Source organism: Macrobrachium rosenbergii, chromosome 2, assembly GCF_040412425.1.
Source record: "Macrobrachium rosenbergii isolate ZJJX-2024 chromosome 2, ASM4041242v1, whole genome shotgun sequence".
Lineage (NCBI taxonomy): Eukaryota > Metazoa > Arthropoda > Malacostraca > Decapoda > Palaemonidae > Macrobrachium > Macrobrachium rosenbergii.
Genome location: NC_089742.1, coordinates 44944189 through 44966901, shown reverse-complemented (window position 1 = coordinate 44966901; position 22713 = coordinate 44944189). Strand labels below are relative to the sequence as shown.

Sequence of the window (22713 nt, the reverse complement as noted above, 5' to 3'; positions counted from 1 at the left end):
CAAACTGCTCTTATCTTACTTTCAACCCCAGCTTCACTTATTCCCTCCTGGCTTAAAGTAAATCGTAAGTATTTGAAATTCCCTACCAGCTTTTAATGTAGGCTTCCTCTGTCCTGTACAAATAACCGATCCCCTCCCAGCTTGGCTGAATAGCCTACCATAACCCGTCTTACCCACATTAAAATTTCATACGACCCCGTTCAAGAGATTCCCGCCCCCCTCTTACCCTTGTTGAAACTTTTCTTTAGTGTCTGCCATAATCAGCAGAACATCTGCAAAGATTTTCATTTACAATCCCTCCACTCAGTTATACCGTCATTACCATTATAAAAAGAAATGGAGTAAGCGCCGAGCTGTGAAGTAAACCAACTCGAACTTCAGACATTCTGTTCTGCCACAGGCCCTATTACTCTGTTCGTGTTCTTTTATACATCATTCTAACCGACCTGATAAACATTTCTGATATTTTCCTAAATACCAAAAAATACTACCTTTCTTGGTATTCTATCAAATGCCCTCTTTAGTTGTATAAATGCATAGTAGAGCCTCTGATTACCTTCCAGCCTCCTTCTGTAATTTGTCTTACACAGACAGCATGAACACGTCTCCCTCTAATGAACCCTTACTGCAGTTCACCAGTGTTCGCATCATTTTGACTGAATAATACCCACAGGTGAGCATTTTGGAATGTTCATTATTGTATCAACTGATTTTCCTGCTAATAGTTAAGTTTCACACTCCTGTACATGCGCCAATTTTTTTTACAAAATATTTTCTCTGGAAAAGTTGGAAAAATTACAAGAAACGAAATATCAGGGCGAGCTCACATTGCTAGATTGTAGGAAAAAAGGTATGAGTTTCTCATTGTGGGTTTGTTTTATTGATCTGTGGTTTATGAGTTGACATTGCTACATTTAAAGTAGTTTCGCCCTTAAGTACTATGTGTTCTGTGTAAACCATGGAGGTATTTCATGTATTATGAAGCTCAGATGATTATTGGACGTTTGCTTAAGAAATTTTAACGCATTCATATTTGCAATAGGTAAAGCTACAGTCCTATACTAATAAAGTCATCCAGACTCTCTCACTGTATTGTAATTTAATGTATTCTGATCTATTTATTAAAATTATATTTACAGAGACACATGCTGCATTTTAGGGTAGTGAGGAAATGGCACTCCATTAGTTTGGCAATGGTCATTTTGTAGTGTTTACATTTAAGTGCAATGGGGTTGCGTTAGTTTTAAAAGGAAAATATGTGTAGTGATTACAAAATGTATGTCTCATTGTGAGTTTAAATTATATAATTTGTGTGAACATTATATATTTTCCTACTGTAATTTCTAGCTACGCCTCAATTAGTACAGTTAAGAAGAATTAAACCCAATTTAAGACAAACTGAACACGCCCCTGTGACCGACCTTTGCGTAACTCGTCCACCAACAACGACCCACCGTTTGGATTTGAATAAGGTAATTAAAACTTTGGTAGTGACGCTTTGATCTAGTTTATCAAGAGCATTTTGCCACTTCATGGAAAGTTGGTACTGTATTTTAAGGTCATATATGTTAGTATCCTTCTATTAGTGATAGAAAATCGAAAATGTCGAAAATCAAAGATGGCGACGTTATGCGCGGGGCGTCACTTTAGGTCACCCCAATGATATTTCAGTTTTTGGGTTAATTCATTGAAATAAATGATTTAGTATTTCAAGATACGTTTTAAGTCGTTGTAGTAAACTGCATCGTTTGTTTACAATGGTTTTAAGGGGGTTCATAACCGAGAGATGCTTAGCGAAGTGACTCGCCGTCAGGTTCATTGATCGACTCTTTATGGTTGACAAGTCACTTTACTTTACAATATACTTTTAATTATAATGTTCTCGTATTAGCCTACCATTTCGCATCTTGTTTGTTAAGTAAAATTAAGTAAAACTAGTAAGCGAATTTCAAATCACCGCCGGAGGTAACAAACAAGACGAAGTGTAGGCTGCCGAAGCTTAAGCCAGGCTAGCAGGCTTAAGCTAGATTAGAGTGTCTGAATACCATAAGACTGAGGCATGTTGTTTTGTGAATAGATGTGGGCGTAATTGCATTTTTGGGAATTGGGGTGAGAAATTCAGCGTACAGGGGAAAATCGAATGAATGAACTAGCTTACATAGCATGGGCCACACTAACTGATTTTTATATCAGAACAACGTTCAACCTGAACATAACTTTCATAGCTTTTGGCTTTGGCTTTTCCCTTCATTATAAGCTGTGCATCCCCTGATATTTATTAAATTCCATGTGTCGGTAATCCTGAGTTACTTGTGGTGCTGTTGGACAGTCCTAAGCCCTTAATCAGATAGGTTACCTTATGAGATTGTCTAGATGGAGTTATAATAAATGTTGCAGTAGCAATGATCTGTCAAATATCCAAGTAGAATAAGATGTATGGTCAATGGTCCACACAAAATTAAAAGTATGCTTTACCCTAGATCTGAGAGCAAAGTTAGAGCGAATGAATGTATCATTCATTTCAATCAATTTAATTGTATAGGATTATCCTTCATGTCTAGTGTTGGTCTCTCAGCTCTTTTACCTCATGCATTTTCTGCTGAATACCCCTTGTATTGGCTAATGGTGGCCCATAAGTTTGGAAAGCTTTTAGGTAAAAGGGGAGAAGAGGTCTGGTGTGAACTTTTGGACTAAGCCCAGCTTAGCTAAATTCCAATTATCTGAGGCCTCATCTTTACCCCCTTTTACATGATTTTGTAGCATTTTAATTGGTTAGCTTCCTTCCACTGACTTACAGAATAGGCCTAGTAAATTTCTTAAAATTGTAGAATTCATTTCCTAATAATAACAAATGTGATTTAGGCTCAAAATATATGCAGTTAGGCATCCTCCATAAGCTTTATTCTAGTATGAAGTTTAGACTTACCCATACTCCCAGGGTGTATAGAGGGAATTTATGCGACCTGTAAATGCAGTGTCAGTATTCACACTGATGAAGTACAGTGATATTGCACTGTCAAGTTTCATTTGTCATTTTACCATATTACTCCTGTTTATTATGTTTTTTCTATCTTATTTGTACAATAGGTTCTATGGAAGCTTGCTAAGGAAATTAATGCCCTTATTGGCTCATTTCATGTGAATCCATGCAAAGTTTGAATGAAGATATTGCCTGTAATTAGAGTAGTTGTTCTTGCTTTCCCTATCTCATGATTGCAAACTTTAAGAGATAAAGACTAATATGCAATTATTTTATTGTTCTTTTTGATGAACTTTGGGTTTATTTTTACAGGGGACTGAGATTTAATCTGTGATGAAAGAAGAATGTCTGTGTTTGTAGCAGGAGAAGAACCTGAAAATGTCCCTCCTGCTCGAAGTCGAAAGAAATATGAAACTAAGTACAGGTAACCATTTTTTCAGTGTGCTTTCTTTGACTGAAACAAAACTTAGTTTTGAAGATTTTTATGTCATGTCGTATGTTGATCAAAGTATGGAAACCCAGGCTTTACATTATTAGTTTATCTGACTTGCAGTGCTGTTTTTGGTTAAATGTTTGCTTGTACAGTAAATACTGTACCCTGCCTTCATATATTTGTTCGTTTGTCAGGAACCTGAAGTAGTCCCTCTCTTTCATTAAGGTTTTTCCAGTTTACCCAGAGGCAATTACCCAGAGGCAATACTTTGGATATCAATTTATAATACTTGCACTTATCATGCTACAGTCCTCCTTCTGTTACTGGCTCAAATCCATGCCTTCACTTTTGGGCTAGCCTCTATGGAGACTAAGTACCATTCAAAAGGAAAGGCTCCATTCCTTGTTCATTCAAGTGGAATTTTTCTGTGAAACCCTTTTCTTCCTCTGTAGACAAATAATCCAATATCAGTAATGACAGCACAAACAAGTGGTCTTATTAGGATAATGATGGCATTATTTGAAACAAAAACTGATTCTCAACAGGGGTAGCATTAGTTTCCTAACAGCTTATAGCAATGATAGTAACTAACATTAGTAATGAGTAAGGGCCCTTGTAGACAGTTTTTATGGGTATTGCCATGATTGTCATTCATTTTTAAATTTTGAGCTAAACCAGTTACAGTAGGATTACAAATTAGACTTGTAAATTTTTCACCTCTTGTGCATTGTCAGATATTATGGGAATCCAAAGTGTTGGTAGGTAGACACAGTATCATTCTTAAAAAGTATAAAAATTTTGTTTTGAGTATCTCATAATTTACCAATGGCGTACTTTTATTTAGTGACCTGAAGTTAATCATATTTGTTTGTCCAGTTTGATAATTTTCTTTTTTTTTTTAGTTGTGAATTTTTAATATTATGTAAGTAGTGGTACTGTTTTTTTCCAGCTCTAAATATGAACAGGAATATCAGTGGGTTAGTCCATCGGCCAAAGGTGAGAAGTACGCTCTTTGCCAGTGGTGTCAAGTTGACATTTGTATCAAGTCTGTTGGTGCCAAAGGTTTACGGGATCATGAAGCAACAGGACGGCATAAGCAGAAAGAAAACTATCATCACATGCCTCCACAAGCACCTGCACCAGTGGCACCACCCCCACCCCCTCCACCACCTCCAGCGCCACCTCCAAGTACTCACTTAAATGGGTAAGATTACCTGAACCTCATTTTTATTGTTAAGCCAGTTGTATTAGTGTAAGAAGAAATGAAGTAAGTAATTTTTTTATAGAGCAAATGATGATGAGGGAAGTTTCCTGAATTATGAATTACACAAATTATAAATATTTAAATAAATTTATCGATGACATTGATGGTATTTATGTCAGATAACTGATGTTTATGTACCATATGATGGTGTACTTGGTATCAATGTTGTACTGTATATTTTGTGTGATGTTTAAACTTTTCTTTGTAATCTTATGAAAAAACAAATGACTGGAGGTATCATAGGCTAGGGAGGTATCATAGGCTAGCAGTGATTAAAGAAGGAAAGTTTACAACGAAAAGTTTGAAATATTTAGGGCTAACTGTATAAAAGTAATGTCTTAATCTTTTATCACTAGATGCATGTTCTGCACAATATTTTGCATCTGTTTAATGGTGCCATCACGTTGCCTTCTTGGAATAATAAGGTTTCTTAGAGCTAGCCCCCATGGCAACATGTAGGCCAAGTTTATTTAAGATTTACTTATGCATTTAAGGTTCAGCAGAAGGGTTTTTTTTATACTGTATAGATGTTGCAGAAATTGTTTATGCTTATGATGGAAATTGTTTACATGTGAAGGATTTATGCAAAATGAATTTAGGCATATTTGGAAACCTTAGAAGATTTGCAGTATTAAAAACTTTCCTGTTGGTAGTGCTATGTATCCAGTGTTGGAAGTTGAAGGTGGCGTTGAACATCCATCAGATGACATTATGGGCATACCTCGCCCAGCAACTCCACAAACCCCAAATACCCCGCTTAGTCCTCAAGAAGATTTACCTCGGTCAACCTCAACATCATCCTTATTGGACCTTGGTGGTCCTGCCTCATCTCAGTCAACAATGCGAACAGGGATGGGATCAATTCGGAACCCCACCCAAATCAAGGTACAAGATGGCTTTAGAGAATTTGTTTCTGTAATGAATTTGAGTATAGTGTGATAAGTTTTGTTTTCCTTTGATCCTGTAGCAGTTTTTATCAAGTAGTTTGGAAGCCAGACAAGAGAATCATTTGAGAGGGACACGCTGTATACAGTATAGGTAGCATGATACATGGTAATTGGAAAGTCATGGCTATTCTTCAAGGAAGCTTGGAATTGTTACTTTTGAATTTTATTGGGTCTTTTGGTTTTTGGTATAAAAAGTTGCAGGTTCTTTCCCCCCTTAACTTTTGAAATGTACTTTCTTTTTGTATGGTAATTCTCAAAGCAATAATTTTGATAATTTTCATAAGTTTGGTACCTATTCCTGTTTATGAAACACTCTAGAATAGTTATCTTTTTAGATATATATACTGTAGATGATGAGTTACATTCATTGAAATTTTAACACGTTAAGAAAAGTTGTAATTTTTTGCAAATGTCTTTGATTGCTGAGCATAAGACTTGAGGGTGGGAGATATGAATGCATACTTTGTTGGTGAGTTTCATCATGAAGAAACAAGTTACATCCAGCTAAAACAATAGCTGTTAGGCTTTTCAATGTCCAAGTTTCCTAGTAATTTGCTACTGGATGATAATGAATGTGGAATCTGGGTTCTGAAAAATTCTTCTTTTGGCAATGTGAACTAGAAAGAGCAGTAGTCCAGGGTTCCAGGAGATATATTTGAGAATAGCAATTAGGAATTTAATTTTATTGCACTTTAATATATTACCAATATTATATGCATTGTACATTTGTGATTCTTACCTTTTTTTCAATATATACCACACAGGAAATACCTACAGCCTTTCTTTGAAGATTAAATTACACTAGTTTTGAATAGTACTTTCTGATGTTAATTACATCTTTGTAAATAGAAGGTTTAACCATTAGTGTTTATTCTTGAAACTTTATTCCACTTATCTTTTGTTTCTGTATACATCATTGCTTGTGGAACATTATTTTAGCCAACAGAAAATATAGTATTTTTCTGTGCTACATATGCTTATTGTTTCTTCTAATTTTTCAGTCATCAGGTGATTCACTGGTGATCGAGTATGATCAGCCAGATGTGGCAGAAACAAACACTTCAAGTCCGTTGAAGAAAAGTTCAGGGAAGATGACACCAAAAAGAGAGGGTGGGGATGATTTCACCACAAGCACTGATGACCTGACATGTAATGTTTGTGGGCGTGAGTATTCTGTCTGGACCCAGCTGAAAAAACATCTGGTAGAACATATAATGGCTGCTCAGAATACAGTTGAAGGAAAAGGGAAAGTGAGTATTGATGTTTGACTGTTAGAACTCTACAGTATTTTCTTGTGATATGAGTGTCATCTCACTTATGAAATATGACAGTACTTTATAGGTTTATAACTGTAGAAGGTTAACTTCCAAGAAGTATCTGAGGATCTCTCAACTTCTTGTGGTATTGTAATTACATGTAGTAAAATCTTGAGATTACCTGTGCAATTACATTAACTAACCAAATGATTTACATGAAATTTTAAGTAAAATTGGACTTGTGAAATAATGCTGTGTTTGAGATGATCATGTTGCAGAGGACAAGGAAAGAATGATGGCAGGCCTTAGCATTTATGCTACAATTGAGCTTAGTTTACTAAGGCATCTTTCATTGCCGTACATTATAGGAAATGTTACAAGCACAGTATACTGGGTCTCAGGTTCATTGATTTAAAGCTTAAAATTTACTGTACTAGAGATTCAGGTTTCATATATATGATGTGTGTATTATTGCTTTTTAATTAAAGGGTAATTAAAGCTAAAATTTGAGATAAATCCAGTTACTGTATTCTTAATTTACATACATCAAGAGTCTTTGTATCTCAGAGTGCTCGTGGACGTGGTCGTCATTCTGGCAGTAGAAACTCTTCTAGAGCATCAAGGTCCAGTCAGCAAACAAACATAGACCAGTTAAAAAATGTGAGTTCTAGCAGCAATGTGTTTCCATTTTGTATTAATACAGTTTGCAAGTAAGTACAGTATTCAGCAAATTATTTTTTGTAACTTATATTGATGTTTTGCACTTGAATGTAGTGCAGTACAGTATCTTGAGTTTTTATCAACAGCATTACTGTATAATTTTAGGATGACAAAGAAGATGAAACTGCAACAACTAAACGCCGAGGAAGGCCGAGAGGCAGTCGAAACAAAGTTCGGGAAAGTATAGAGCCAGCATTAACCCAGCAGCCATCGAGAAGGCCTGTCCGCCACCGCAGTCACCCAAGCCGATATTCTTCTCTCCAAGAGAGTGATGTTGATGACCCTCCTATTCCAGAACCTGAAACAAGCAGTACACATTCTTCCCATAATGACGTAGCGGATGAAGATGAGGAAGAAAAGTTAGTAATTTGATATACCTGAATGTTACTTTAATATGTGTGAGGCACTTTTGAATGATTATTATATATGTAATATAATGTGCTCACATTGCTATAGCTCCACTTAGATTCTTGAAGAAAATTAGCTTGATATTTATTGAATATGATGTTGCTGTCATGATTATTATTTTTTGAAGGCACAGTGTATATGGTATCTCTCTATGAAGACCTCAGTAATGAAAAGATCTTTTGCAGTATTTTGAAACTTTCCCCAATGTTTTAACGGTAAGCCTTTTAAAATAGTTGCTCATATCTTTCGTTGTGAGCTAGAGGGTAATTTTAATGCTTAACAGTTTATATATTTCTTCAAAAATTCAATCAATTTCCAGTGATGATGAAGGAGATGACAGTTGCCCTGCTGACGATGGAACAGATGAGGGGAACAAAAGGAAAGCTGGTCCCAGGCAATGTCGCGTTTGTAGGGAAATGTTTTATAATAGGTATGCTCAAGCCTACTGATATTGTTATATGGAAAGTTAATCATGTTACTATAAAAGCAGTTCTCATACTCTTTCCATACTCTTCAAGTACATATTTTTTACTTAAAAATAATTTGTTTATTATCTAAGTAGGTGTCTAAATCTTTAAGTTTTGCTAGATAGTAGAAAACCGAGTCAGAGAGAGAGAGAGAGAGAGAGAGAGAGAGAGAGAGAGAGAGAGAGAGAGAGAGAGAGAGAGAGAGAGAGAGAGAGAGAGAGGGGCTAGTGGGGGTTTGGGTGAGGAATGTTAGTATGCATTTAGGGGTTGACAAGAGAAAATGGAGTAGCTAGAGTAGGAGAACCTAGAATAGGTAATTTTCTTTTGTTCCATTTATGTTAAGTCCTTACTTTTTTGGTATAACACTACGAGTTTTCTTTTTCAAATTTTTATTTTTATTGCTGTAGGTGTTAGTATAAGTAGTCACTTCAAGCCAGCTGTTTCTTCAAGAAATTCTCTGAAAATTTCCAAATGCTAGGTTTAACTTATGCTTTTGTGTGTACTGATTTATTACAGTGTGTTGCCTAATAAAAGTAATGAAACAAATGAATACTGTATAATATAGGGGATACAGTTTCTGAGAGATGTTTTTTGGAAATTCATTGATGTTTTTGAAGTTAATCTTGTGGGGAATTTTAAGAGTTTTGGGATTTTACAAGGTTTTACTTCTTGATTTACAGTAGTTAGCTTTGCTTCTCCATCACAGAACTTCTAGATACAGTACTGATAAACATAGCTACAATAGGAATTAAAGTTTTAAAACTGTAATTAAGGAAATCTTTCACTTAGAAACATCTGAAATGTGATGTACTATATTAAGATAAAGTTTTTTCCTAAGAATGCTGTGTGGATCAGTTTTGTTTTATGTAATTTATAAGAACGTACTGCAAACAATTCCTAACGTACAATTCTTTCTCAGGGTAGAGTTGAGAGAACATCAACGCACAGAGCATAATAATGGAAGGCCCTACCAGTGTGGTCATTGTCAGAAATTCTTTACCACAAAAAATCACATGGAAGTACATGTTCGGCACAAGCACATGTCAGGGCCAAATCCTTGTCAATGTGCCATGTGTGGCAAAGTTCTATCTTCTCGTACAAATCTCAGGATACACATGCGAATACATAAAGGTGAGATATTTTTTCTGTAGTTTAGTCATTGTTCTCAAGTGGAAACAGTAATTTTACATGACTCTTAATTTTCTTGTTAATTAATAAAGAAACCATTCAAGTTGCCTTCACTGATGAATGGGTACTTCTTGGTTCCTGCAAGAAATTGGAGCAAGATGCTTTGTTGGAAAATAGCAGTTCCATGTCACTGCTTAGCAACTCATTCTGCTAATCTTTGAACATATGTTTGTTATATTGTTCTTGTACTGGTTGCTTAATCTTCACTGTCTCATTGAATTTGGTCAAAAGTATCCTTAAGTAATGTTCGTGTTCTCAGTCTGTAAATGATTAGAGAAATTTACCACTGCAAATTGATGAACAAAAACTGTTCGTGTTGGTGGGGTGAGGGTGGAATTACTTGCATTAAAGACTGTACTGAAATTAAGCTACACTGGTTAAAAGGGACAACTATTCTTGCAGACTGCAGGAATTGGACCCATGGATAACACTTATAATTTTCATAGCTATGTGTGTGGAAAAGTATTTGGTACTTTTGTTCTTATATTTGGTAATGTCTGAGTTAATTTATATCCATTGACAGTTAGTAATTAATGAACTTATCTAATATTAATATAATTTTACAGAAAGAATAATAGTCTATCACAACTGTAGAAATATTTATCCTAAAATATTTATCTCAACAGAGAAAATGTAGATCTCATTCTGTATACAGAAGAGGGATTTAATCAAAGGATTAGTTGTGAAAATTTTTTTGAGGTATTTTGATGACATTTTGCTCTGCCTAATTTTCTGTATACTTGTGTTAAAAAATATGGTTTGTAATTTATATCTTTTGTTCTTTCAACAGGAGAGAGGCCTTTTAAATGCCCAGTGTGTCACAAAGATTTTAGTCGCAAGGCTAACATGGAGATGCATATGGTATATCATACAGGGGAAAGGAAGTTTACTTGTGAAGTTTGTGGTCAGTCATTTTTTGCCATCAATGCCTTAAAAAGACATGCAAAATTGCACACAGGTAAGATGAGGCATGTATTTTTATGAACTGTCACACAAAAAAGACAATTAGATTGCTCTTGATGTAAACTTCATTTCTTTTTTGGTTAAGAGGATGTTAATCATTTGGTTTTATATTTTAATGCTTGATAATAGTGTAATTTTAAAATGAAATGATGTGTATTTGGTCTGCCAAATTAGGTTATATTTTGATGTATCAAGGTGCCATTCCCTTCCAATCTGAAGTGTTTTGTGATCTTTTTAGCTGAAGAACTGGTATTTCACAGCTATAGAACTGCAGTAAACTGTTCAGAATTAATTAGTGGCATATTTTGTCTTTACAATGACTTAAAAGAATTTTGTTGGCCAAATGGTTTATAGTACATTACACACTTTTATGGTTTACAAGTACAGTTCCTTTTATTAGCTACAGTAGAATCAGATCTTGATGCAGGTTGTGATTTTTTAACAGTACATTGAGGTTGACCATTTCACAATTTGTTAAAGATATTCTCTTTTTTAGGTGAAAGAGATTATGCCTGTGAAATATGTGGTGCTACTTATGTGACAGGCACTGATCTAAGAAGACATCGCTTAAAACATGATGAAGTAAAACCATATCCGTGCCAGTTATGTGCAAAACAATTTACACGTTCTCATGACTTGAAGGTAAAGTATCTTATAAGTTTGTTGTTTTAATGATTTTGTTGTTTTAAAATGCTTTGTGCTTTGTGGATATTGAGGATTTTTTTTCCATTATTGTACTGAAAAATTAAAACTTTGTAAGTACTACTTTGCAACTGTTGATTCTGTAGTGTGTGATTATTTTTTTTGAACAGGTTCATATGAGGTACCACAATAAGGAACTAAGATATACCTGTGAAGTGTGCCTCAAACAATTTGTAGAATCTGGAAATTTCAAGAGACACATGCGCCGTCATACAGGAGAAAGACCCTACTCTTGTGCCATTTGTCTTGCCACTTTTTCCCAGGTAAGATAATGAATGACTGTGTTTAAGTTAAGCTATGAAAGTTATCCTGCTGGTTCCAGTTTTCAGTTCTCATTCAAGAACAGATCCTATGGGCAAGCTCTATTAGAATCTCAAGATCTGACTTTTGCAGTCTTGTTAAACTTGCCACCCCTATCCCAGCCTTGTAGTTACTGGCATCAACAGCATTTTCCATAGTTTTTAAAGGTCATGATTATTATTATTATTATTATTGCTAATAGATTCACAATTTCGTGAAAAACAATCTGAGTAATAAAAATCCACAATTATATAGTAAATATATTACTATGTAAAAAGAACCAAAGACTTTCGAACACCTGAACGGTGTTCCTCATCAGTGTTAACGTTAACACTGATGAGGAACACCGTTCAGGTGTTCGAAAGTCTTTTCTTTCTTTTACATAGTTTCAATATATTTACTGTATAATTGTGATTTTTATTATATTATTATTATTATTATTATTATTATTATTATTATTATTATTATTATCCAGCTTCTTTATAATTCTGTTATTTTCAGTCATTAGAATAATGTACAGTATTCCTTGAGAAAACTTCAGTGGAATTAAAATAAACTAAGCTTGATGCTGTGCGAAAATTAGTAATAAAGAATTTATTTTTGATGATTTAAAGGGCTTTTAGCAATTAACTTTGCATGTATTTAAGCTATTTATGAAACCTGAGAAAATTTAGGCAAATAGAAATTTCTAAAAAGGAAAACCTCTACTAATACTTGTATTAACTATTTTAGAAAGAACATTGACCAATGTTTTGATTTATAACACCAAAAGTATATATGTTAGTAGGTTTTTATGATAATTTTTTAGTATGATCATTTGTTGGTTACCTATTCAGAAATTTTTAGTGTTCCTTGTTTTAGGTGAGAGAGAGAGAGAGAGAGAGAGAGAGAGAGAGAGAGAGAGAGAGAGAGAGAGAGAGAGAGAGAGAGAGAGAGAGATATTGACTAATTTCATGACATTAGTGATAGTGAAAGAGTATGGCAGATCTGGATTGGATTTATGATTACAGTATAGCCTTTTGATGATGTTACCTTCCTGTTGCCATTTTATTGTGATATTGTGAATTGATTATCTTCCAACTTGAACTGCTCTCTAGAGCACTAAATCCTAGATAAGAGAAAGCCCTGTTTTCTCAGTTAAAATGTAAATGAAAGCTAATGGCTATGGTTAGTGATCTGTGTATTGGTTACAGGTTCATCATCTAAAAGCTCACATGAAGAACAGTCATAATGATGAACCAGTGAGTGAGGAAGCTGTGCAGGGGGCCAGTGCAGGACGTTTGAGGGTGCCACCTCACCGTAACCCACGCATCCCCTCAAGACGTACTCCCAAACCTCAAATGCAGCAGCCATCCATTGTTCCTACTCACACTCATCCCCAACCACATCCTCATCTTGGTCCTCATCCACATGGTGTGGGCGTTGGGGCGACTACTGGAGGTATGGCTATGCATTCAAGTCAGCCAATATCTCCACCAATGGCTCATCAAGGAACGGTTGTTCCAGGAACAGTAGCACCTACCCACACCACTCAGATCCCTACCTCAGGGGGAGTCAATCATCCAGCTGCTATGACTGGCTTCCTTCACCAGTACAACTCCACTCTTTATAACCATGCTGTCATGCCCCATTATCCGTCACTCTTTGATATGTGTCCACAACAAAACTGTGTAAATCATTTATCCAGTCACTAGACCTTGAAAAAAGATGTGATATTGTGTGCAAAGCAAAGAAGTATTTAAATGTGCCAAATTTTGTGACTGAAGAAGTGATATTCCTTCCTTTAGTGTTCTGTATATTTTGTAGACATGGTTCATGATAGTATTTTATTTAGATCCTAATTTATTTTCATAATTGTTCCTGAAGTTCTTTTTCTGTAGGCCATATAATATATAGATTGAGTGCAGCATTGTTGACAGATATGTAGCACTTAGTTTTTTAAAGGTGTGTAAATTGAAACAAAAATTGTACAAGAAGCTTTTTCACATGCATAAACCATAAGGTTCCGAATTTCAAGTAACAAGAAACTGCACTGGGTATATAATATTGAACCTTTGTGAGTATGATATTTTGGATTTTTATATAATTCATTGGTGGCATCCATTTTGGAGTATTGAAAGATGCTAAAATGTAAAGAATTCAAAAAGATGGTTTAAAGCTACTGTTGTTACCCACCGATGTCAAATACTGTAAGATATACGAGAGCAAAGCAAAATATATTTATGTATATATTTGAAACTAAATTAAGTAGATTATATAAGTTATAGGAGAGCAAAGAAAATGTATAAAACAGAATTATAAGTACAGAAGGAGAATAGCAAAGCAGAAAAGACCAACATGGTTATCTAGATATGGACAGGGATTGCATGTAAACTTAGGATTTGATCTTCAATTCAGTTCCTCTTCTTCAAGAGCCACTTTGAAGTCTTTCAACTTCACAATAGGCACTGTTGATGGGTAGCAGAAGAGTGGAGACAAGAAGACATACTTGCAATATTTCTTTAGAGTTCTCATTTCCACAAGCACTGCTAGGTTGCATCAGGTAATGGGATGGAGCTCATCTGTGAGACATGGCTGCTCCAGGTTTCAAAATTCATCGAAAGCACAAAATTGCATTAAGAATTGAAAGCCGTTTTCCATGGATTTCAGGTGTTTTTGACAGTAGGGGCAAGATTGCAGGATTTTTGTATAATAATTCTACAAGTGTGTGTAAATGAAAAACTATGGCAGAATTATGAATTATGGAGATTTTTGAAGTGGAAGTTTTGAGTGAGCAAATTCAATTAGCTATATACTGCCCCAATCAGTCCTTTGTTTCTGCAGTGTGTGTATTAGTAATACTGGAATCACTAACTAAAATGGATTTTGTTACCCATTCCTACCTCATTGCTAACTTGGATGTAATAAATAGAATTCATGGAAATGTTCATATATGACTGAAATGAAATACTTAGATTTATACAGACTTGAATTTTCAGGTAAACTTTTCATGACTAAAATACACACTTTATGTGTAACACAAGTGTATGAAGTTATGCATTGTGATTTATTTATTTGCTTGTCAGCTTCAGCAGGAACATACTGTACATTAATTCTATAAACAGCTCAAGTTATTTTATTATTTATTAAATATTTAAATTATTGTAACACTTTGTTGTGTGTCTTTGCGTACAATTGGTTAACAGTTGTTAACTTTCTTCCAGGTTATACTTGGACAATAGTGGGATATTAAAGCATGTGCATTGTATTTTGGACACTTATGTAAGAAGACTGGAATAATTTTGCACAGCTGGTTAATGTAACAAGAAATAGGTGGAATTTGGTTGGAGTTTCCACTGTTAGACAGTGATGAAATAGTTACATTGCTTATTGGACAGATTATGCTTTATTTACTATGTCAGTAATGTAGAAATTATTAACAGGCTGGAGAAGCTCTATCCTTCAACTAACCTTCAGTATTTACCTGGGTATAACAAAAATGTAGGGAGCCACGGGTAAATTTACTCTTCGAGTCATCAGAAGCCCTAAAGGATAGTGATTTGATCATCTTACAGTGCCTTCTTTAATATCAAATAGAAGTTTAGCTATTGATTGTAATTAAAGGTCTCTCTCAGCTCTGAAGCCTGAGTAACCAAATATCAACATATCTGACTTACAGTGTTCATAAAGACTAAAATCAAAACTGTGCTTGGATTTTATAGATGTACTGTAATGGAAGACTTCATCATGTATGTAGAAAGTATTTTGTGAGCCTTTCATCTAAATTGTAAAGCACAGTACAGCTTATGAGACTTCATGCTGTGGAGTTTGTATTGAACCGGTGACAAAATTTTGACAGGGAAATTATTATATATAATGAAAATTATTGTGAAATATATTTTGTAGTTACTGTATACAGATTTTATTTCTAACCTTATAACAAAAATATAATTTTAGATAAGGTTAGAAAACTATTGTAATGCACCATAATTATACATTTGTCTAACAATTATGGTCTAGAACTGAGTACATGAGAACCTAGGATAAAATTTAATTGTGATATATTTGCACTAATACTTATTTCACTTGTACTATAGTATACATTTTAAGAGGTGACTATACTAACTAAAAATATTTAAACTGCAGAATATGGGCATTTACCTGCTACTGGCAATGTGGGTGAGCTGCTCCTTTTGGAAAGGAAGCTGTATCTTACTAACCACCAGCAATTCTACGTTTTCTTCTGCTGCAGGTTTTGGCATACAGCATCCCTATATGCTCTAGATATTAATGCTAACATCTGTCTTTATTACTGTAGCTGGTCGGATATAAACGTCCTGAAGGGTTTTACCATACAGTATTTCTTTGAGATGCAGAAGTATGTTGCAGTTTTCTGACAATAGTAAATCTTCCAAGTTATCATGATAGCTCTAACTTTCTAAATTTCCTCTGCCGCTCATTCCACCAATAGTTGCAAATCCAACAGCAATATTAATGGAGGTTATCTAGCAGGGCCTGGGACAGAATAATTTTTTGTACGGTTGCTGTAGTAGTGATCAGGACGTATAGTAAGATGTAAAGTTTTGGGTTCTGAGAGTGTAAACAAAATGCCTGTCCACTAACAGCCATTCGTCCCCCAATGAATGACTTTCATTTCTGGCCTAGAGAAGTCAAAACATTCTTGCCTTCTAATGAGGTGTACATATCAGGACTCTCTCAATTGGTTTTACAACCTGTTAATGACTTCATAATTGTTTAAGCATGGACGTTGTTGTCTACGTGATATCTCACTACATTACCTTAAGCTGAAGCATAACCTAAGAGATTTATCTTATCAATCATTAACTTTTAGGGCATCATCCATAAGTACTTTGACCTCTGTTCAATAAACCATGGGGTAGTTTCATGGCAAATGGTTTATGAGATATTTTCTTTGTAACATCTTATTTTATGTTTTGTTTTTTCTTGATAAGCCATGGAGCTGTGGCTTAACAAATGGTTTTTAAGATATTTTTGTAACATCCTATTTTGTTTCTCTTGTTTGAGATGGCTCACCTTACTTTGGTAAATTGATTTAATGGCCCATCAGCCAGGTAAGTTACTTTCATGGCCAACACTTTAGCCATGTAATTCAGCATTTTCAGCCAGCATCTTTATTTATCTATCTCCATAAATTAATTTTGGCTTTTGAGGAACATATACAGTACTTAGGCCTTCATCTTGCAACAGGAAGTGGTTTTTTAAGTTGACTAATAGCAACATTCTAAGTAAAGTCATATTTTACATTTCATATACGTATTTGTAGAGCACACTTTCCATGATGAATAGAAAAAACAATTATCTGTAATGAAATATTAGCAACCAGAATGCAAGTTTCAGGATCCATGAGTACACTGCTTACATGAGGGTGGGATCAATGTCTTGAAACTGGGGCTTTGTTCATCTGCTATGGCTCTAGTCCCCATCATCTGTGACCTCTTGCACTTTGGATATTGCACTGAGGTTGCGTTTAGGTGAGTGTTTGAACTTTGGTATGTTGTTAGCCTGTGCACTGTATCAGGTTCTATAGTCTTGCTGTTAGTACTTGAAAAATACTTTCCATGCTGTTTAAAGGTTAGTGTACATGAACACAGTAATATATTTTTTTAAATGATCAAAATGTTTTTAACATATAGACAACCATTTTAAATTTAATTTTCCTTCATGCTCAGGAGATATGAAAACATTTGTAAGAAGTGAATGACTTGTTATCTTTAGGTAAAGGGGCTGCTTGCCCAGTGGATCACCTCAACATTGTCAGTAGCTGTTGAAAACTTGATTATTTCACAGTTATATCAAAATTTAGATTATCTTTTCACCTCTAAAGCAACAAATTACGGTGCTAGTCTATAAAATGAGGATTTATAGGTATGGGAATTTAACAGGAGACATTATTTTTCTTGTGTTTAGCAAGACACCCATATAGTTCATTACAGTAATCTTGTGAATCATTGTCAACTTTTGAATATGTTATGTTAAATATGGTGGGTAATTAATGTGAGATTTATAGATAAACAATTAACCCTATGTTTGGGAGTTTTTGAAACCTTCAAGGATGTTTAATTATTGCAATAAAGAATTATGTGTTTTTACAGGAAAGCCATCTTTAGTTGTTGGTATTCATACATAAAACCATGTTTACTCTCACCCACCCTTTCACAACATTAAGCAGTTATAAAGCATGTGTAATTAAAAACAATTGTGAATGCATAACCAATTATAAGAGTACTAGTACAAATGCTGCCTGAATTATACAACTGAATACAAAATTCAAGAAGAGTTGGTTTTGGCAAAATTCCAGTTAATGTAAAATAAAGTCATACAGGAGATGAATCCAATTGTCATATTTTTTCTTTCCTGTTTTAGAAATGATCATAAGAGATCAAAGAACTCTGATGGCATCCCCATTTAAAAAATGTTGAGGTTTTCTGTACTCTACATCAGGCTTTATAGCTATTGTAAAAGTGATTCTTGTGAAGGAGGTTATGTAAAGAACGCTGTGATATTCACAGCTTTTGGTTTTTGTTTTAAGCAAGAAAAGCATTTATAAGTGACAGTGTAGTATTTGCAGATTTTAATCTTTGTTATTTATATCACTTGTGTCTGTGAACTAAAAGATGGCTTTATCATGCAACATCTAAATTGGTCCACTGCATCAAGACTGACAACCTTTGAATGTGATACAAATAACACTCAGTTTTCTAAGTACTATTCTTAGCCACTGCCAGTCATCCTAGTATTTTTCCTGACTTGCATCAAGATTAGAGATGAAGCAAAAATGATTTTCCCCCCAAAATTTGGTATTATAAGCTCCTAAATGAGGAACAAGGACTAGAGGTGAATTATACTTAAATACTTCGAAGTTTAGTGATTTCACATTCTTTTGCTACATTGTTCTCTGGTGCTGAATTTGAACTTCCAGCCAGCCATTTAATTGCCTTGTAGTTAGAAGGAGGATTACTGTATAGGATTTTACAAAGTTACTGAATAAAGTTATGGTTGTGGAAGATTTGAATTATCAAGGTTGTTAAGTGTTGCTGTACTGTGCTCATAGATTTTGAAAAAGTACCAGCTTAGTGATAAAAATAATCTATACTTTTATTTTGAGTGCTTTCAAGGTTGTAAGCCACCTTCTGTGAGTTAAGGAAGGATATACATTTCATTTTGATGAATAGTAAATCAAGGTTTTTCATTTGTTTAAGTGTATAATACTGTATACACATTGTAGAATTGGCTCTTTTGGTAGGTAGATGGAATTGTATGTTTTCAGTCATGCTGGTCATGAAATATTTTTTGTATCTCAAATTACTTCAATATCTTGTTGCAGCTTGTGTTGAAAGGGGAACTTATTGTGGTATTTTATTGTGAACTGTATTATCATGCCTGTAAATGGACAGTAATTATTCATATGTAAATGGGTAGGTTCAAGAAGTATTCAAGTTTTCAAAGCTTTCTGCATGAAGATTTAATACTGCAGTTATTGTTTTTGAAAGTTTGCAGATTTTTTTGCACAAAGAATGAGAGTGATGGTTGGTACTGTAATCTAACCATATGGTTTTAAAATGTGTGGGCATAGTTCTAGACAGTCCCTGTGAGGTGAAAAATGCAGTTCAGACTAAATTTCCATCTTCAGAGGTAACAGACTGTATATCTGAAGACAAATTTTGGAATTTTAGCAATGCACAAGGTGCTAGGACTGCTCAAAATGTTTGCTTTCACTTTCGTGTTCCACTGCTTAACAAATGATGCTCTACTTTTCTCTAATAATTGGGGTTCGGCTCATCAAATGGGTAGTTTCCAAAGGACTGTATCTATTGCATCATCCACATTTAGTCCAAGCTGTCTCATATTTCTTCGCTTCTTTCCACCTGACCACCTGTAATTTTACAAGGTCGTCTTCTTGCTGCCTCTAGGGAAACCATTTTGTTTAGTTGCCTCATCTCTCCTCTCCCAAATCATTGGTCTTGTTTCTTTTAGGTATTCAATAGTTTCTTCCTTATCTCTTTACATCACAGTCTTTACACCCTCACTTAAGTATGTCCAAATGATCTTTACTCTTTTCTTCTTAAAGTGCACTCCCAATTATTGTAGTGTAAACCATACTTTAGTTTACTGAAGCATCATTGTCTCATTTTTGAGTGATGACTTCTATCCAGCACTGGCCTCACATTTAATTTTTTATTCATTCACTTTTTTGTTGCATATTATTCCTTTTAACATCTCTTCATTTTACCCAAAGAAGTCACTCTTTCTTTCCCCAACTTGCTGTGTGTTAGATTTGCCATTCATGGACAGAAGAGAGGAGCATGTAAAGTTTGGATTGTGCTGAACATGTTAGAATACTGCACAGTACTCTTAGAAGAAAAGATGATAAAATTTCCATTCCATTTTGAGAGTGCTTCCATTGTTAAATGACGTTATTTTGTTTGAAACAGCCTAAGGAAAATGTGCTCTGAGTTTTGGGAGTTTTTCTGTGGATGAAATTAGCTAATTTAGGTGACATAGATTACTGGAATATACTGTAATTGTAAATTATATTTAAATTGTGCAATCTTTAATTTCTTTATACTCATGATAAGGAATCTCAAGTTGAAGGCTGGTGCTATTTTGTATCGGGATTAGACACATGTATAGTTCACTGTCTTGTTAGAGATTTTGTTTATTTGTGCTGTAGTTTTAGAGTGGTTGTAATGCCAGCAGATGTCTCTGTGTCTATTCCTTTAAAAAAGTGAACTAGTTTAACCGTTTAAGTGAACTCAGATGCTGAATTATACTCTGAATAAAATATTGCTGTAGAACAGAATGATTTTTAATTTTCAGTATTTGGAAAACCTGAATCTACATGTCAGGTATGTTTACAGCTCTTTCTAGATAATTTTGATTTGTTTAATATAACACATACTGTATTCATTTGTTGTTTTTTCTGTGATTATGTGAGAAACAGTACTGAGGGTTGTTAAAGGTACAGTTTTACATCAACATTTAAGACTGCCTTAGGGAAAACAAAATATGTAACAATTTGGAAAATAATGGATGTGGATTTCATTAGACAATTTGAATTTGTTTCCCACATAATGAAAGTGCTGTTATTCTAGATGCTAAATACAGTATTTAAATTAGTTGTACCAATCTGCTGGGACAATAATTTTTTAAATAAAATTAACAGAAACGTTATTTAGTGTTATTATTACCTTGAAATGGACTTTGTTTTTACACCAGTTTATTCAACTTCCAAGGGAAAGCTGTTAGAATTGACTTAATTTGAAGATCAATTACAACTGAGATATCAGGTGTGGAGTAATTAGGCTGTGCTGTCACCCAGTTGTCTGTATCTCATTAAAACCAGTTGATATTTAAGGTGCTTGACTGGAAGTCATTCTTACAAATGTTCATTCAGACTTGCTCAACCTGTTCTGATCTTACCATAATTTCCTTTGTCACATGAAGTCTGGCCATCTCTCCAGAATATTCTGCTTGTGTTAAGATTTTTCCTCTTGAATATTTTCTTCAAAGAAACTTATTAATAACCACATTCAGTCTTTGCAAAATACAGCTTTCTCTGTCAGTTTTACATAAGTGAGTCTTGTGTATAAATGCTTTTCTTACTTTAATTCCTGTTTGAGGATTTTCACAAATTTTCAGTTATGCCAACCTCAGGCCTTGTTTAATTTAAACAAGTTATTGTTAATTATCATGGCTTTGCTTTTTTTTCTGATATTCCCTGTATGCACAACTTTGTTGACTTTTTGTTAGGAGATGGAATTGTTATTTGGTTGCTCTCTTGTTTCTAGGCTTTTCAGGATTTGGATTTTTGCACTGGTATTTTCCCACGATATCCTTTGCCTTTTTCTGAGGCTAGCAGGGATGATGGCATTGCTGGTGCTGTGTCACGAACTAGTTGATGCTCATGTAAATACTGAATTGTAAACTGAGTTTTTCCTCGCATTTTTAATGTGTTTTTATTTTGAGGGTTAGTATTACTTATAAGTATGTGAATTCTTGAGGTCTGATATCATATATTACTATGAGATATTGTTGCCCTGTTGGCCCATGTTTCTCATGTGAATATGTTTTCACTTGTACAATGTATTTATTGGTGTGAACCATCTATGTAACACCTAGTACTGCCCATGCCATCACTTGAGCAAGGTGTCAACCACTCAGACTGTTATTTTTATAGTAAAAATGCCAAGTGGTAATATTTTCTGGCTATCACATGTACACATCCATCCACTCAGTGTCTGTTTTTTTTTTTTTTTAAGTCATGTGCAGGGAAACTGAGTTCCAGAAACATCATCATTCATTTTCATACCTGGTCTGCAAGATAAGAAGCTTATCTTGCAGACGGTATATGGAGATGTCCTTCCTCCATCACTTAGGAGCAACATGTTATGATCAGGCAGGTTTTCTTCATAATACTGCATATGAGTCAAATTAATGTAAGATAGAAAAACTATTTATTCTACAATTAAGCATCAATGCAATAGTTAAATTACTTGAATTTCTGTCATAACAGACTATTTTGTGCCCTTTAAAGATCCACTGATAATCGACAAACTCTCTTACTTTTTTTGAGGGCTTTCAAGAAACTTAGACAGGCAGGGTCCATGTCGACTGTCACTGAATGAAACAACACTGCTTATCAATCATAAACATTTTTTCATGAGGCATTCTTAGTCTTCACATTTTCTTCAACCTTCCAGATTTTGGCAGGCTGAGAAAAAGTAAATAGGTATGGGAAGCTACTTTACCTGTGTGGGAGGGAAAACTGCATGGTACAAGCCCTACAACCTTTCCCATTTTCTGAAACTTGTCCAACATGCTGAGTTCATCAATAAAAAGAGAAACCCTGTTAATTTTATTTTCAGTGGTAGTTGCTTTCCAACTAAATGGGTAGATGAAAAGCTTATTAGTAGAAGTTTTCATATTGAGATTAAGTTTTTGTATCTGACGAATTTCTCATCGAAGAGAATGACTTTAGATTAAAACAAATACAAGTCACTATCATGATAATTTTTTTAACCATTGAATGAATGATGAATCTCATGTATTGCATGCCCACATTTG

General features: G+C 34.5%; 1 protein-coding gene across 1 annotated transcript; it reads left to right on the top strand.

Annotated features, from left to right (window-relative positions):
* The first annotated feature begins 1345 nt into the window (after positions 1-1345).
* Positions 1346-15523, top strand: LOC136845996 (zinc finger protein 37-like). Its single transcript, XM_067116581.1, has 13 exons — positions 1346-1472; positions 3293-3404; positions 4363-4617; positions 5331-5562; positions 6626-6874; positions 7448-7540; positions 7706-7959; positions 8328-8438; positions 9395-9606; positions 10454-10621; positions 11123-11268; positions 11439-11591; positions 12822-15523. Exons 2-13 carry the CDS (start codon positions 3325-3327, stop codon positions 13320-13322), a joined length of 2454 nt encoding a protein of 817 aa, XP_066972682.1. The 5' UTR covers positions 1346-1472; positions 3293-3324; the 3' UTR covers positions 13323-15523.
* The last annotated feature ends 7190 nt before the right edge of the window (positions 15524-22713 follow it).

What these genes read in the sequence shown, in the direction of transcription:
- LOC136845996 (XM_067116581.1), top strand. Translation starts at nt 3,325, where the DNA reads ATGTCTGTGTTTGTAGCAGGAGAAGAACCTGAAAATGTCCCTCCTGCT. An exon ending in AAATATGAAACTAAGTACAG is followed by an intron (nt 3,405 to 4,362) that starts GTAACCATTTTT and finishes GTTTTTTTCCAG; the next exon opens with CTCTAAATATGAACAGGAAT. An exon ending in GGAACCCCACCCAAATCAAG is followed by an intron (nt 5,563 to 6,625) that starts GTACAAGATGGC and finishes CTAATTTTTCAG; the next exon opens with TCATCAGGTGATTCACTGGT.